Below are 18,139 nucleotides of genomic sequence, written 5' to 3' on the forward strand. Positions count from 1 at the left end.
CCCCACTCTGTATTACCTTTTTGAATCGTATTTTAATTGATTTTTTATATATTTTTTATTTAATATTATTCTATTCACTAACTGCATTACGTTTTAGGAATCAGTTAGTTTCAGTTAGTTAGCCAGGCAGAAATGAGGTTAGCTATTATGTTCGGTTTAGAACTTATTGTGCATAATCTCCGGGTGCGTTGCAATGACATTTCATGTCATATACATACATGAATGTATATATATGTATGTGACAAATAAACCTCTTGAATCTTGAATATACACAGCAAAGCACCTGGGTTTACAGACCCCTTTAAAACCACAACTTTAAGGGGTTCTAAATCAATCAGATGGCAGGTAATTCAGTTGGACATAAAAGACCGGCTCGATGCAATATGGTTGGTTGTCTAGCCGTATTAGCAGTAGTTACAATAAACAAAAACGACGATAATAACAACAATGGCACGCTTTTGGACAGCGTCGTCGACCTTGAGACCGGCAGATAAAAAATACAACACTTGAAAGGCAACCTTTCCACGCATGCGCAGTCGAGACATTTCCTGGTCCGACGACTCCAAAATCGACGGTTTACGAGACTGACGCCGACAGAGAACAGGACCCCAATGATTCCTATATGCCCAGTGGTCTCTTTCACCTATGGTAAGTAATCGCAAACGCAATTCGAATTGTAAAAGGGTTTACCCTTAAGATGTGTTACAATATTATCGGTGTATCTCGACATTCATCCAGTGTCCTTGAATCTCCCTTGGGTGGTCTCTCTCACTTCCATGATGCCACGGTATCCTATGTAGCCTCATGCTAACCTAAACTAGCCTCTGCATCTAGCATAAACTAGCCTCTGCGGCTAATGTAAACTAGCCTCCGTGGCTAGCATATTCTAGCTTCTGCCGCTACCATTACGTTTCACCCTCTGTATCTCTGGCCTGTCCGCAGTGCCCAGCCGGCTTGGTGAAGATGCCAAAATGGCTACCGGCAACTATTTTGGATTTACCCACGGCGCTGCTGCGCAATACAGGTAAGGATAACAAATTGTTTCTCGATTATAAAGACATAGACTTTCACCCGCGGCTCCTAGGAGTCCTGTGCATGGCGCGCTGTATTTTAACCAGCTAGCCGTCGTTATAGGTTGGGGGAGGGGTATACGAGGAGGCGGTCGTCGGCAACCGCACTACGGAGCTGCGGCTCTTTGCCTCGTGAGTCTAGTGAAAAAACGTTCCAAGCGGCTGTCAGGTTCAGACGTAGACCTGTGTTTTTTTTACAATACCGGCTTCCAGGTATTCTTTCGCATGATGCCGCCGGAAATGCATCCAGAAGCTATTCTTCCTATATGTATGGAAATTATGCAGGTGGCATTTGAATTACTGGAATGCTGCCCGTCCACCCAAGGAATAGTATTTCTTTGCAACCTGTTTTTTTCAAACCACCTAGGTGCCATTTGCAGTGACCAGATTTCCGGTGTTATCAAATTATTAAGGGCAATCTATCTCAATCTCAGAAAAAAGATAATATATGTTTGTAATTTGCTTGACTGGGATCGTAGTAATTAATACAGCACCGTAATGTACAACGGCTGCAATGATGAAAATAAATATATTGAGGGGAGGACAGCGCAATGATTTAAATTAATACAGGGTTCACAGGGTTCCCATGGCTCCTTAAGTCTTAAAATTAAATCAGGGAAATTAAGGTCATTAATTGTATAACATTTGCTGTAGGTATTAAATTTGCAGATGGTGAGGCTGATGGGAAAATTGTCATGCACAGGGGCCTACTCAAAACGTCTAATAGAGTGTATTTGTTTGATTAACTTAGGATTGGACAATAAGAGACACCGCCATTAATATAAGTTTAACATTAGGGAGCACTGGGGTGAAAGCCGTTGAATCTCACGTGACATCTCAAAAGCACCAGAGGTACGCCGAAGAAACTAGTGGTGGATTCAAGGTTCCTTTATTGTTACATCCCATTATCTGCCATTATCTACCTCTATGAGAGTAAAATTATTGGGTTTGGCTCCTCGACATTGCAGCAACAGTGGCAATAACAATAGAAAAAGCAGTAATAGTACAATAAATATAGAAGTATAGCTGCAGGCAGTAATACACAGGGTCCTGTTTAGTCGTGTTAGGTATATATTCGTTTTCCGAGTTTCCATAATGCTGGGATCTAGACTACACAAATTCAGCCCGATTTTTGTCTGTTTGGAAATGCTATGGTATTTATTTTTATTTTTTTGAGGTGACTTCATATAATTACTTACTAGAATATATTAATACTAATGTTATAACTAAATTAAATTCAAGCTTTCATAACCACTTTAATGGTTATATAATACAATTAGGGCTGCCTCCTGAAAGTCGAATCGTCAGTCTGAAACCAGTCAGTCCACTGGGATTCTTAAAGTCGAGCAGTCTTTTTTTATTATTATATATTTTTTTCACTCAGTAACCATTACAATAACAGGTTAAAACAGAAAGGAGCTTACAAAATGCACATGGATAACATTTCAATGGGGAATTAGAAATAAGGAGAATCAAAAATATATTTGTGGACAGCGATGGCGGAATGCAACACTGAGAGCCAAGCCGCTTTCCTCAGAATAAAACAACAACAAAAGTGTGAGGACGAGGCATGACTCGTTAAGATTATTTTCTTCTAACACAAAGAGAGGGGGTAATTGGGGAGAGAGTCATGGAGAAAGTGTGCCAAGTGTGCAACCCAGCACTGGCACGCGCATCGTCTGTACCGTCCGAGAGGGAGTCAGGTGCGCAAAATGCGGTCGTTCGCCCCCTCTCCGCGCAGTAAATTGATATGGATCAAACTGTGTCACAGACAGGCAACAGGCTGTTAGTGTCCATTGTTCATAAGCCTGGTTGTTTGGTGGGGGAAAAAAACTGTCCCGGAGCCTGCTGGTCCGGACCTTGAGGCTGCGGTACCTCTTGCCAAACGGCAGCAGTTGAACTAGTCTGTGGCTGAGATTGTTTGGGTCTCTGATAATCCCCTGGGCCTTACTGACACACTGTCCATTGTTTATATATCTTGGTTGGAGGGAAGCTCTCATCCACTGATGCTCTGGACTGTCCGTATGACCCTCTTAAGCACTTTGCAGTTGAGGGCAGTGCAGTTCCCATACAGGCAGTGATGCATCGCATCGGGATGCTCTTGGTTTTGCCTCTGTAGAAGGACCGTGGGATCTTGGGCCCCATGATTAACTTTTTCAGTTGCCTGAGGTGAAAGACCTGTGCCTTTTTCATCACATGATCAGTGTACTCGTCCAAGGTGAGGTAATCAGTGATGTGAACGCCGAGCAGTTTGGAGCTGCTGACACTGTCTACAGCAGACCTGCTGATGGCGATGGAATCCAGCCTTTCTCTTCTTCTCTCCTCTTGTAGTCCATGATCAGCACATTTGTCTTATCAACATTGAGTGAGAGGTTGTTCTCCTGGCACCACTGTCAGGTTGTTGACCTCACTCCTGTAGGCCGTCTCGTCGTTGTCGATAATCACTGTCATGTTGTCGGCAAACCTAATTACCAAGTTGGACCTGTGCATAGCCAGGCTGTTATGGGTGTACAGGAAGTAGAGGAGGAGGCACAGGACACACCCTGGGGGGCTCCTGTGTTGATGGCAGAGGTGTTAGGGCCCATCCTCACTACCTGGTGTTGATCAGACAGGAACTCCAGGATCCAGCTGCACAGGCTGGGGTGGAGTCTTAGGTTCCTGAGCTTGGTGTCGAGTCTGGATTGATCCTAAACTATTGATCCACAGTTTCTAGTTTGGATACACCTGGACCGCTCCGTGTTTTCGTCGATGTCACCATCTGACTCGTCACGAAACGTCTCCCAGTCCACGTGACCGGGCTTGACAGTAACTGTTGCCCCTGGCAACCATTCTGTGGCCTCTGGTTGGGACCTTTGGTAGCCACTTTTTAACTTAAAAAAAATAAGATAAAAGTAAGGACAACAAAATATAAAAATTAGCAGTCGTGATATTTAAATATTGCTGTTGCAGTCGGAACCAGAACACTGGCTCGGTTACTTGATGCGCCTTCCCTGGACGACCGCCAGTTTTACAGCGCCCCGACTTGCCGCTTACTCGCTGCGCCTTCCTAATTCCCTTTTTGTTAGAATTTTTTTCAAATTAAAAGCCCTGTAGTGGGTCAAACACGGGCCCAGCCATATAGGTTTCCAAGTCTAATTTTGACAAGGCACAGCTCCCCAGTAGATTTTATTTTAAGTTTTTATTTATTTTTGCGACCAATGGAAAAACTTGGTTGATGAAGACTCGTTTTCTAACCTTTGGTCGACTATTTGGGGGGAGCCCTAAAAATAGGCAAAGAGCTGCGAGGTTGGTGAGGGTGCAAAATGAAATGGCCATACACTGCGCCATCTTGTTGGCAGTAGTGGTAGTGGGACTGTGCTACTGCCTGTATTGTTTGCACGTAGCAGACCTGAAAGTTTTGACTCCCTCGTCACTTCTCAGCAGTCTGTTTTGGGCGGTTTTGATCGAGTAAAATAATAATCTAAAGGTGAGACAACTGTTTTTTGTTTGCTTTATTTAGAGGAACGGGACATGCGATCGCTCCCTCTCCAATGTCTCCAATACACATGGGGAGGGAAATGGCGTACTGTATATTGCACCCCAATCACTCACTCAGGGGACACACAGAGGACCCAAAACGTATTTGTGTTTTTCATCAGTGATATGGTTGTAGCGATAAATACTACAATTTTATATTTAATAACTAATAATTGTCTCGTAAAAGGGGCACCACCTTCGTTTTGCTTAGTTGAAGGAAACTAATGTGTTTAAGTAAATCAGTCATCAAGCTTTATCAGTCCATTTCATATCTAAATTGTGCGGTCTGTTTCTCTTTCAGTGATTGCACTACTAACGGGAGCTAAATATCACAAAACAGTGTACTCAATATTAGTCTTTATTATTAATTATTATCTAAATTATTATTATCTAAAATACTTGGTAAGAAAATGAAATGGGGGAAAAAAAGAATGAAATAATAGAAAATCAATAAAAACAGAAAGGGAAAGCATTATGCAAGGAGTGTGTGGGTAGGGTAGGGTTATTATACATTAGGGGTATAATAAAGGACTGAGAATTTAAATCTGATCCTAAGTTCTAATCTTCAGGTTTAAGATCTCCTAAACACCAACTCTGATCAGATGCACAGCAGAAGGAATATTCTGCCGGTTCAACATCGTTACGCTCTGTTGTGCAGCTGCTGGAAGCCTTGAAGTGGTCACTTATTCCGTTCCGAAATGATCCCCGTCAACAGGGAAAAATCCGCTGTAGTACATTGTTGGGTTTAGAACAAAGGCGGCGTTGTTGTGTCTTCCATAATCCCGTTTCAGGGCAGTGGAAGTTGCTACGGAAAAGATCTTGGTTCTTGAGATGTCGGTAAACGGATCTGTGTGACGATCGGGAGTGGTTGGGTTTGAACTACTGTATGTCCGATGACTTGTGTGAAATTAACTTTGTCAAGTACTGTCGTTGGCCCGATGACTCTAAGTGAGCAGAGGAAAAAGAAAGTTACAAAAATACGTTTTGAGCAGCTAAACCAAAAAAGGAATAAGGAAACAGGAAAACTTAAGAAGATGGCACTCTAGGTCGAAAAGGAGTTGCTGTGTTTAGAAATTTGCCCATGGAGACCAATTGCTAAAATGGCTGTCTGCCGGTTTTGTTATTACGTGAAATGGGGTGTTTCATTAAGCCAATTCCTCAGGGTGACATCACATCTCTAAGCTCAAGTTGGTTCTTCTAGCGTTATAGTCGTAATTTATACACTTTAAGTATTTTCATTTGGCAATATTTCTCCCATCCCAATGATTCAATCCAATGATTCAACATAATGATTAGATTGTATCCCAAATTAAATCATTTTCAGGGATTTGTGAAGACATTCAAGCATTGCATACGTCTTAACATCGCACTCATGATACATTTTACATTACATTGTTTAACATATTGGCTTAACAAATTAATACTTGTACTTATTAATAAAAAGACATTAGGAACATGACACACTTATTCGAGTGAAGCGCACGATACAGGATGTGGAGCGGGGCCGTTCCTCTCCTTCCGGCCACTTGGTGGCTGTAACAGTTTATGAAAGAAATACCTTGAAGCCAAGACGTCGATATCTCCACTGTTTCTTGGCGTAAAAAAGACAGGGTTTTAATTCACTTGAATGGAAAATTTTTTAGCTTAAATATAGTTTGACTACAGATTAACTTACTTAACTCATGTTGATACCTTTCTTGGGTAGACCAGGGAAGCCCTCTGGACGTGTTATCAGTTCATTGTAGGGATCTGGAAGAGTTAACACCTCCGTGTGACTTCTGTGTAACTGTTTGTCTGTCACTATCACTCAAAGGGGGCAGCCACATATCAACACAATCGGATGCCGCTCCCACGCATCGTTATGAATAATGACGTTGTCTAAGTATGCAGCGGCAAATGCTACATGCGGACGCAGGACGCGGTCCATGAGTTTCTGAAAGGTTGCGCGGGCACCAGACAACCCGAACAGAAACACACAAAACTGGTAAAGGCCTTGCGGAGTGGAGAAGGCTGATTTTTCCTTGGACTGCTGGGACAAGGCGGCCTTGGTTAAATTCAGCGTGGTAAAAGAATTAGCCGTACCTAACCGGCGAGAAGCTCGTTCGACGTGGGGCATTCTGGAGGCATTGAACTTTGACACCGTGTTCACCTTCCGGGAATTACGCAGAACCGCACCAACCCATCCGGCTTACCTACGAGCACTAGATTCCTCTATTACCCCCATGTCCAGCATGCTTGCACTATTTTGCGTTTGTTTTCGGGCAGGCGATACAGCCGGGAGCGCACTTTCACTCCCGGGGTCGTCTCCACATGGTGGAGGTACGGCCAAGCAGGGGAGAGAACGCGTCGGCAAAGCACCGCTGCTGCGCTGCAACGTCTGCGCTCTGGCCGGGAGAGAAATGATACCTTAAAAGGTGCTGCGTCCTGCGGCTCCCTCGATGGGCCCTTCTCTGGTCCGGGTTTAGGCCTCGGCGTGGTTCTCAGCGAGGGCAATGGTGGCTTGGAGAGAGGCTGGCTGTTGGCAACGCACCCAGCTAGCGGCATAGGCCAGGAGATTGTCCACAACTGTTTGATGGCCACTGCCTCGACAATCTGGTGCGGGAAGCACTCTCCCCGGTCGCAGCCACCGCTGGGCCGCATCCAGAGAGAACGCGTCGGCAAAGCACTGCTGCTGCGCCGCAACGTCCGCGCTCTGGCTGGGAGAGAGATGATCACATAAAAGGGCCGTGTTGAGATCTGCCGGCTTTGGAACTTCTGGCCCCAACTATTTCCTCTCAATTGTCGCTGTGACCAGTGCTACGGGCACACCATCTCTCCATTCTTTTAGGAGATTCAGGTGGTAAATTGCGTCGGGCCCTTGCCACTTCGCCAGTAATTTTGAGCTGGATGTAGGGAGCAGTACTAACACCTGGTCTCCTGGTGAGAATTGTCTTAACCGAGCCCTTCTGTCGCTGATGTTCCTGGGCCTGGAGCAAATTCTCACAGGCTTTCTGCCCTAACGTGTGTAGCTTTGCTCTCAGGTCCAGGACGTACTGGACCTCGTTTTTACTGGTGCTGGGACCTTCCTGACAGTTTTCGGGTCGAGAACCCCACAAGTTCTTCTGCCAAACAGTAGCTCAAAGGGGGAAAACCCCGTGGAGGACTGGGGAACCTCCTGCACCGCGAACAACAGGGGGTTCAGCGATGTGTCCTAATTATGGCTGTCATCGTGGATGATCATCTTTTTCAATGTTTTGTTGAAGCGCTCGACCAGGCATAAACAAATCAGGATTTCCTTCGAAATCCAGACCCGGGAGATGACTTGAAACAGCGCCTGCACCACATTTTTGGCCGTAATACTGCGCAGCGGCACTGTTTCTGGGTATCTGGTCGCACAAACACAAATCGATACCCATGAGCACTGCGGTCTAATGGCCTGATGAGATCCATAGCGATTCTGTCGAATGGCGTCTCGGCTAAGGGGAGGGGCCTCAACGGTGCTTGGGGAATAGCTGGTGGATTCACCAGCTGATACTCTGGACAGGCAGCACAGCGCCGCGGCACGTCCCCCAGAAACCCAGCCAGCAGAAACGAGCCATTATCCGCTCGAGTGTTTTCTTGTGTCCTTATTGACCGGCCATCAGGTTATAATGAGCCGCCCGGAAGACTAAACCCTGATGGCTTTTAGAGACTAACAATTGGCTAACCTCTTCTCCCAACTGAGCGTCACGGTTCACTCGATATAATCTATCCCTAATCACCGCGATAGACAGGTGAGTGAGTGCAGAATCCGGGCGGACCGACACGCCAATGATTTTATCTACGCCCTCAAAGACCCCTCGAAGCGTATCATCCCACGATTGTTCGAGAGGAAAATCCTCCATGGGATGGACTGGGTGTTCTGGGGAGGTTCCTACCTGGGGCTCCCCCTCCCTCACTCTGGTGACCTCCGCCGGTGCAACCTTTGTGTTGCCGTGCGCCGTGCAACACTTGCATATACCTAGAGACCGTGAGCGCACCCCGCCCTGCTTCTCTCATTAAGACATTGAAACCCGGCCAATTTGTACACAAAATCAGGGGGTGCGACAGGCGGGAGCTAACCGCAGCCTTAACCATATGCCTTTTTCCCTTATAGGGAATTTTGAGCCACACTATCGGATATGTGTGAATATCCTCATGCACACAACAAATATCCACCCATGATGCCTCTCCTAAAGCCCCGGGTCGAACCAGGTGTTGCTGAATCATCATCTGCGAACAGCCGGAGTCCAGCAAAGCCTGATGTCCACCCCCTTGTAACCCTTGTACCTGGAAGCACAAGGTAGGCACCTTCTGGAACGGGGGAGGGATCCGGCAGACCGGCGACCCGGACGACCTCACCGTCCACGATTGGTCAGTCCTAGAAGTCTTGCTCGGGTCCTGAGGCTGAGCCACCCAGGAAGAATTGGGGGGGGGGGTGGAATGGGGTAGGAGGTGGTCCACCGCCGGTGGTCGTCCCTCCTCTGGCGGGGAAAGGGGTGGGAGGTGGGCCCCTCCTGGGGCCCTGGATGGGAGGAAGATGGTGATGGCCGGCAGGTCTGCGGCGCTGGTACTGGCCGGTCCCGCGACGACTCCCACACGGGATCCAGCTGCGGGCCCCTCAACGGTCAGCGTCCTGCGGCTCCCTCGGTGGGCCCTTATCTGGTCCGGGTGTAGGCCTCTGCGTGGTTCTCAGCGAGGGCAATGGTGGCTTGGAGAGAGGCTGGCTGGTGGCGACGCACCAAGCTAGTGGCGTAGGCCGGGAGATTGTCCACAAACTGTTCGATGGCCACTGCCTCGACGATCTGGTGCGGGGAGCACTCTCGGTCGCAGCCACCTCTGGGCCGCACCCAGGAGCTGTTGGGCGTGCAGGAACGGCTGGCCTGCGGTGTCGTAGGGGGCCCACCGGCCCTCTGGTGTTCTCCCGACCCGTTCCATCACCACCCTCCGGATAACAGCGTAGCTCGTTCGCTGCTCCGGAGGTAGGGCATTTGCCGCCAGCTGGGCTCCTCCTGAGAGGAGGGGAATGAGCTGTCACGCCTGCTCGCGGGCCGACCTTCTGGCCGCCTCGGTCATCTGTTCAAAGTTGTGGAGGAATGCCTCGGGATCGTCCACCCCCGTCTTATTCTGAGGGGGGACGGGGGGGATCGTTCCTCGGCAGGTCTGGTGATCTCCCAGAGGAGGACCTTCATGGGCTGTTGACTCTCCCAGAGCGCCTCCTGGACCGGCTCGCCAACCCTCGCCATTTTCCGGAACTGTAGGGCTTGCGGCTCCTGCATTTTGGTGAGCGCTGCCACCATCTGTTCCGGGGGGAAGTCGTCCGGGATTCTGCCTTGCGCTGCTCCATCCTGTTCAGGTGCCACTTGTAGAGGTGTGTTCTGTACCACACCCCCTTGGCCTGCCACAAGACGTTATTGGCTTTTTTCACCTGAGGAACCGTGAAATGTTGTGAGTGTGGGGTTTGCACCGTGGGAGCATGGTGGAGGACCCCCATGCTTCCCGCCAGGCTCCAAGTCACTCCAGCAGTGGTTCAGTGGTTATGCTGCCGGTGCTCCATGTTGCTTCTACTGTTGGGTCGTTCATGAACGATCCAATTCTTTTGAACAGCTCAAAATCCTTTTTTTTTTTTTTTTTTTTTTTTTTTTTCTCTCGAGTTTTACAGTTTTGTCATTATTTGTTTAAGTTGCTGTCTCCTCTGTTTTTTTCCGAATCACACTGGAACCATTACACCCCTTTTCCGATGTGTTCACAATGTCGAACGTGATGCACCAGAAAAAAGCGGCATTTCCCCTGACAATGATGGAGGTGTCATTCGCCTCTTTTTAGTTAATATTGATGTGAAAACTATCATTCTAGAGTTTGTCTTTCATGCGGGTAGTTGAATGTTCGTCAGGATGAGATGGGGGAGAGGGGGTTGTAGGTTTTCATAGAGATTAGGATCGGTGAAGTGGTCTGTCAGTTACTTGTCTTTTTTGGCCTGTTGGGCGCGTAGGCCACCAATATAGTCAAGGCCACCAATGTAGATCCACAGTGATTAAGAGATTTCTTATCCTTGCAAATGTGAGATGGGTTAATCTTTGATACTGGAATAAAGTTCAGTATTCAAAGGCACTGTGTGCTACATATTTTTGTGGGCTTAAATGCATGATTGGAATGACAGATTAATAGATCTGTGAATAGATTTGTATTTTTTTCATTTTAGCAAAAAATAGGGCTATTTTTGATATTTTTTCTTTTTAATGAGCTAACCCCATGTGTCATTATTTACTTTTCACATGTTAACAATAACAGTGACAGTTTGTATGAACCAGGTGTTATAGATAGTGAAAACTTTTACGACCTGCCTGTTTTATATGGCTAAGCGAATAGGCTTGGGCAGATTCCCGACTCCCAGACTCCATCGATTGTGATTGACATTGATAACAGACGTTTTTTTAATTTACTTTTTTTGTCTGCCAGGAAAAATCTGAGCATTGAAACGGTGTAAGTGCAGTTGTTCTGAAAATGGAGGGAGAGAGGTGGTCGGATCTTACGTCCGCTCTACAGTCCCGTACAGAGACTTTGAGGGTCAAGTGGGCAAATGGAAAAGGCATTTGGACGCCCACGTTCTAGCCATTTTGCCGCTTTGGGCAAGCAGAGCAGAGTGCAGATCACAGTCACCTGCGCATCGGGACGCTGGTGGTTGCAGGTACTCTGGCACCTGCCACCACCACCTTTTTTTTGTTTCTGCTCTAGTGCATGTCTCCCCATTGCTTTCTGTTGCTTTTGGACTAAAGTTTGTAAAAAATGGACATTTTTCTGTAAATGCTTTACTTGTAAATAATAAAATCCTGTACTTCTGTAACGGGGGGGCACATTTGTCACATTACGTTCTATGAACCTTTTGCGGAATCCTGACTGAAATGTAGACCGTATAGGGTTGGTAGTCAGGTATTCTTTCACTTGTTCACCGGAGTTCAAGCACCTACGTTGGGTCTCCTCCTTTTCAAGAGGGGAATAACAAAGGCAGTTTTCCAGTCCTTGGGGATTTTATTTGTTGACACGATAAGATAAAAAATGTGACACACTGGTTCATCTAAAAATCCTAATGCTAATTTAAAAAAGACAGGCTCCTAAGTTATCTGGACCGGCTGGTTTTCTAGGTTTTCTTACTTATTTTTTAATTTTTTATAAGCACTCTAATGACCTCTGTGGTAAGGGTAACCTCTGGTGTGGTAAGTTAAAGACCTGAACATTGTCAGTGGCCATTAATTGGAGATACTCAAATGGGGATTTTCATAGTTAAACAAGAAACCAGAAGAAATTAAATGATTATTAAAATCATTTACCATTTATTTTTTGTGAGTTACCCTGAGAACATCAATGAGTATATTAGGTGGATGATTAATTGAGTTACAGCTAGCAGACAATGATTTAATGGTTTCGAGAATTTCTTTGGATTTTTGTGGCTTTCTGTTAAAGTGGACAATAGGGATGCAATGGTACACGGTATATTATTGACCTGTTCGGTACACCCCCTATGGTTCAATACGCACACGTGAATCCGAGTCGCAGTGTATGGGCACGGTGTGCTCTAAGTGCTGCTCCTATTTAATCCACTGTTGCAGCGCATCTGGCCACACCAGCTGTGCAGTATTTCTCTATTTATGCACTGTTCTTTTCATTTGGCACAGCTACGCAAGCTCTCTCCATAGAAACACGATATAAAACTACAGAGAAATGTTTTTGCAAGGAGTGCAATCAATCAAGGTGTCCAGAAAATAACCCCCCGGGATGGCCGTGTCCCTCTTTATTGCAAACTTCTCCACTCGCACCAGGTAGTGTTAAGTCGTGTGTAAACAATCTGATTCTTTTGAATGAATGAAGGAACAGTCTCGCTGGGCAACGAGCTGTTCTATAATATACGTTTTAAAGTTTTATATTGTGTTGTTTGTTTAAGTTGCTGCCTCCTTCCACCGGCAAATGTTTACCCCTCCTTGTAAGAGATGGCCTATGCTCCTCCCTCGCCGGGAGGCTCCCAAGCTGATAAATAGTGCACCCACTGTCTTGTCAGGTTCACAAAGTGAAGGCACGCACACACACTGGTCTGACTGAGTTTTTATTTCAAGAAGTTATTTTACTATTATTTGCGTGTAAAAAATACTGTTTATACCTGTTCTATACCAAAATAAGTAACTATGGTACTGTTTAGTTTTTTTATTGTGAAAAGAAAAAAGCTCCCTGTCCAGGCTAATAGGACAGGAGTCAGCTACTAAATTGTGTGTGTGTGTGTGTGTGTGTGTGTGTGTGTGTGTGTGTGTGTGTGTGTGTGTGTGTGTGTGGGTGTGTGGGTGGGTGGGTGGGTGGGTGGGTGGGTGGGTGGGTGTGGGTGGGTGGGTGTGTGTGTGTGTGTTGTAATGTCAACCGTGAATGCCGGATATTGATTTTCTTTTACTATTTAAAATGGGTAAAATCTTATTTCATTGTAGAACATCGTGCTCAGCCCCTCCTTCTCACTCTAAGCCAACACAGTCTTGTGAATAGCCCCTCTTCTCCGTGTCACTCTGAATGAAAACATGATCATGCATGGGATGTCCGAAACCCGGCGGTACCACTATGGCACACAATTGAAATATCCATCCTCCAGCGCCCCAAAACCGCCACATGCGCCTTCACTAAACATTATCGTTTGGAGCACGCCACTTGAAATTCTCTGTAGGACGTGCCGCAACTTTCCTCTCCCGTGTGACTCGGGCCCTACATGTGCAATGCTCCTAAACGTCACATTATGGTCACTTAGTCAATCAGATAAAAGAGGCGGGTCGTAAAGGTTTTCACTATCGATAACGTTTGGTTCATACAAACTGTTAGTTATGTGTTAACATGTGGAAGGTATGTGAAAAGTTATTAAGGACAAATGGTTTTAGTTCATAAATTAATTAAAAATATATTATTTGTAGAACATCCTACATCTTGAGCACATTATGCTTGTCCTCCCCATGTCCTCTTCTGCTATAAGTGAAAGGGGATTCTCAGCACAGGAGAGGATTAAATCGGATATTAGAGGGTCCCTGCTAGGGCTGCACCCAAATAGGCGACCAAACGTTAGTTGACGAGAAGAGTCTTATTTTACCAAGTTTTTCGTTGATTGGTCGTAGGAAAACTACATTCAGGAGCTGCGCCGCTTCAAAGATAACCTTAAAACCTATATGGCTGGCTTGTTTCTAATTAAAAGCTCTCTAGTATTTAATACACAGGGTATTAAATGCTAGTGGGCTTTTAATTGGAAACAAATTTGAACCAAAATAGATGTTCAGTCTCCTTGCTGGTTGTGCTGACAAATTCAGAAGAATGACAGCTTTTGATGGCGTTGCCACCACAATCTTATTATGATTCTTTTTCGTGTTGGTTTCTGAAACTATTTTGCAAGTTACTGAACAGTACAACCAAACTAGTTTCCCCATTTAAAAATAATATCTATCTGGGCCGAATAAGTTCAGCCGATGTGATTAACAGGCAGCTTGCTTTGTGTTCGCAGCGCTTGTAAATAAAATTTAAAGGCTGGTTATTAGGTTTCGTATTTATCTGTAATATAGCATAGTGTTAATAATGTTATTAATAATATTCTTTCTCAGCCCTGGAACTCAAACCATTTTCTGATGCTCCAAAAACATATATTTCCATAATTAAGTTAATATCATAAACATGCAACGATTAGTCGACTAATGACTTCAACTGACAAACCATAGTCAACTAGGAAAATCCTTAGTCGGGGCAGCTGTAGTCCCTGAATGTGGACACAGTGGGGGACCCGATTAGAATAAGTCTTGAGGGAACTAGCTTGGGAGAGTTTGATGCCAAGGAGCCTGTACAGATCTGGTTCAGTCAGGATAAGAGCTAGAAGGCCCAACTACAAGGGTTGGCCTTCAGAAGTGCCTAACCTTGGTAGCTCAAGGGGATGTGCTCTAAAGGGAGGGCAAGGAGAGGCATATAAGGGGAGTTCCTTTTGTACTTGTTTTGTTGTGGTTTTTAATGACGGTAATGTACTGACCGCATACATTATGTTTAAATGTGTTAATTTATTATTTGGTGTCTGTTTAAAAATAAAAAACAGTTGAACTTACTATTTATCTTATTGATTTTTCTGTTCAAGCACTACTTCACTTTGTGACTTTTTTCCTTCAAAATAAAACAGCACATTGTTATTTATGTAAATTGTCTATTACCGAAACATTTGTCAGTAATGCAATTAAGATAGGGGAAAAATATGAATGCATTGCTTGTCTATTTCAGTAGTGCTACTAGTGGAAAAAGCTTGTCTGGAGCCCTGTAGCTGCATGATTAACTGCTAACTAGCTAACTACAGCTAGAGTTGGCAACAGTTAGTTAGCGGTTATTTTAACAACAAGTAAAGCTCTCTCTCCATCAGGAAACTCCGTAAATCACAGAGAGTTTAGGCAGAGCAGCCGGAGGACAACAGAGGGAAAACAAAAAAAAATTCTTCATAAAATGAATTTCCTATATCGCCATGAATGTCACAATATTGTCAAAGCGTCAATCAATGAAACAAAATATATTTGTGTAATCCACTCATAACATTTGTGCTGTTTTTCAAACAGTCATGTACACTCATTTTCGGCAGCCTTTATTTTTAAGACTTATTAGGCTTATTAATATGCTTGAATTGCTCTGATTGGTTAATGGTTTGAATGGAAAAGTTGAAAATGACTTTCTCAGCACTGAACAAACAAAGGAAACGTTAAGTTTTGTTTTTGACTCAATAAATTCTCATTTCTATCAAATATATAGTTTCAACATTTTTTGGATCTTAAATTATATTTGAGGTTTTAAAATGTTTTAAAGCATTGAATTTGACTTAAAAATAGTGCAATAACATTGTAATATAGTGATTAATATATTGCAGATTAATACACATACTGATCCCATTGGTTTTAACAATGCTGTGTTATGGTTGAACTTGCCTAGTTTTCGTGTGACAAGGGGGTTGATTCGGGGACACCAATGGTCTGTATCAGCGGAGTTTACACTTACATCTTGTCTTTGGTGTAGGAGGTGTGGAAGAACTTCTTCTGCTAAAATCAGTGAGGTTAATCTGCCCGCTACAAGAAAACAAAAACTGCGAATATTCAAGATATTTATTCTGCAGAATAAAGAGACAGGGCCAGTACTGCTCCAAAGCAGTGTCCTGACCAGTCTACCCCAACTACTGACCAAGAGAGTTTTATATCAAAGAGAGGTTGTGTGCCATTGGTCAGATGTCATTTACAGGACTGTGCCCCTCAATTGTCTCCCCAGGTGTTACCCTCAAACAGTAATTTAACAATAAAACTTCGGTCACAGGTACAATCCTTCTATGCCATACAATGCTCTTTCAAGCCCCTCTGGGGTTATCCTTATCGCCATACAAAGTTGAATGAGGATGGAATGTGATCTGGTTCTTCAATACTACAATTGACATTATTGAGAAAAGAACAAGAAGTCTCTTTACATAAACTCTGCGAGGCTCCTTAAAAACCCAGAGGCAATGTTTTAAAAACCCACGTGACATACGAAAAACTATTGTCCTATATAAAACATGTAAAAACATCATTCAAATAGTTGATCATATGCCTTTTTCTCTGACAGAGGGCATTGACGTATACATACTCTCCACTGCTTGTGATAAGCAGGTTATAGCAACAACCACACTGTCATGTTTACATGTGCAACACCAGTGAGATTATGGCAACAGACTTGGTTAAGAAAAATAATAAACTCATCACTAGTGGAACGTGTGCACTGTCTCATCAAGCGGCAAGAGAAGACACTTTGCTGTAGTGACAACGATAGATATTGACTTCTACTAAAGCAAAATTTCCCCACCTACAAACTAGACAAATGGATATGCTGACCGACCTAGCAGGCTGCTTGCCCTCAGTCAGAGCAGCTAGCTACCCTTCATTGCTCAGGATAAAGATCTGTGGCTCTCTTAAATTCCTCTCTTAAAATAAATTATATGTAAAAGTCCTGTCAATGCGGATAGAAAAATGCTAGAAATGTTTTCGATATGGATCACACTGGTTTTGTGCATGGTAGACTAGCAATAGACGCCTCTTACACATCATGGAGTCTGCTTTGGTTTCTAGTCGCTGAAAAATTATTTAAGGGTACTTTTAAAGCGTTTGGGTTTTGGCCTTTTTATTCATATGGTATACATACATTTTTTAAATTGTATTGAAGGTTTGGTTTGGTTTTATGAAATCAAAAACAGTCTGCTAATTAAAAATGTATACAAATGGATCATCAATTTCACTACCTCTACCCGACACATTACATGAAAGCACCTGGGCTAAAAACCTCACCTGTGAGAATTTGAGAGCCGAATGGTAGAGCACACAAAACCATTACTGAGCCGGCCTGTTCTGGTTACCTTTTTGTAGGTGAAGGGACAGCTGCCATATGAATTACATGTCCACGAATGTCATCTGGCACTGGGCTTTTCCCTCAGATTTTTACTACTGAACTGCAGTAGCCTCAAACTAAAAATCAAATTAATGAACAACATGGTCCAAACACCTCTGATGATTGAGCATCTTACTCATATACAGACATGGACATATTTGTTGGTACCTTTACAGCTCTTTGAAACAATGCTTCAATGCTCCTGAAAAGTGATGAAATTAAAAGCAATTTTCTCATGTATACCTGCATGCCTTTATGTCATTGAGTAAAGCAAAGAAACTGTGAAAAGAGATAAATCATGCTAAATAAATCAATAATATTCTAAAATGGCCCAGACGGATTTGTTGGTACCCCTTAGAAAAGATTATAAATAATTGGATTATATTGATATTTCAAACTGTTTTCTTTAATTGTTATCACAGGCCTTCAATCTTATAATCAGTCATTCAGCCTATTTAAGTGTAGAAAAGTAGTCACTCTGCTGTTTGGTATCGTGTGCACCACACTGAACATGGACCTGAGAACATCATGGAGAGATTTATCTGAGGAGATTAGAAAGAAAATTAGACAAGCATGTTAAAGGTAAAGGCTATAAGACCATCTCCAAGCAGCTTGATGTTCCTGTGACTACAGTTGCAAATATTATTAAGAAGTTTAAGGTCCATTGGACTGTAGCCAACCTCCCTGGACGTGGCCTCAAGAGGGAAGTCGACCCTAGATTGAACAGAAGGATAGTGTGAATGGTAGAAAAAGAGCCAAGGACAAATTCCAAAGATGTACAAGCTGAACTCCAAGGTCAAGGCACATCAGTATCTGATCGCACCATCCGTTGCTTTTTGAGTGACAGTGTGCTCCATGGAAGAAGACCCAGGAGGACTCCACTTTTGAAAGAATAACATAAAAAAGCCAGACTGGAATTTGCTAAAATGCATATTGACAAGTCACAATGCTTCTGGGAAAATGTCCTTTGGACAGATGAGTCAAAACTCGAGCTCTTTTGCAAGTCACATCAGCTCTACAGTATGTTCACAGATGAAAAATTTAAAGAAAAGAACACCATACCTACTGCGAAACATGGAGGAGATTCGGTTATGTTTTGGGGCTGCTTTGCTGTG

At 44.1% G+C, this 18,139-nt stretch overlaps 1 protein-coding gene across 2 annotated transcripts in view; it reads left to right on the forward strand.

The window, feature by feature from the left end:
• Positions 1-561: 561 nt before the first annotated feature.
• zfr (zinc finger RNA binding protein) overlaps positions 562-18,139 on the forward strand; it is a 41,690-nt gene continuing 24,112 nt past the window's right edge. For both annotated transcript variants that reach the window (XR_013844245.1, XM_080003835.1), the window contains exons 1-2: positions 562-648; positions 943-1,024. Coding sequence is in view for 1 of the 2 variants with exons in the window: in XM_080003835.1 (XP_079859961.1) it covers positions 612-648; positions 943-1,024 (119 nt within the window). In the remaining variant the exon portion in view is untranslated. The remainder of the gene's footprint in view (positions 649-942; positions 1,025-18,139) is intronic.

This window comes from Zeus faber (genome assembly GCF_960531495.2).
Source record: "Zeus faber genome assembly, chromosome: 7".
Classification (NCBI taxonomy): domain Eukaryota; kingdom Metazoa; phylum Chordata; class Actinopteri; order Zeiformes; family Zeidae; genus Zeus; species Zeus faber.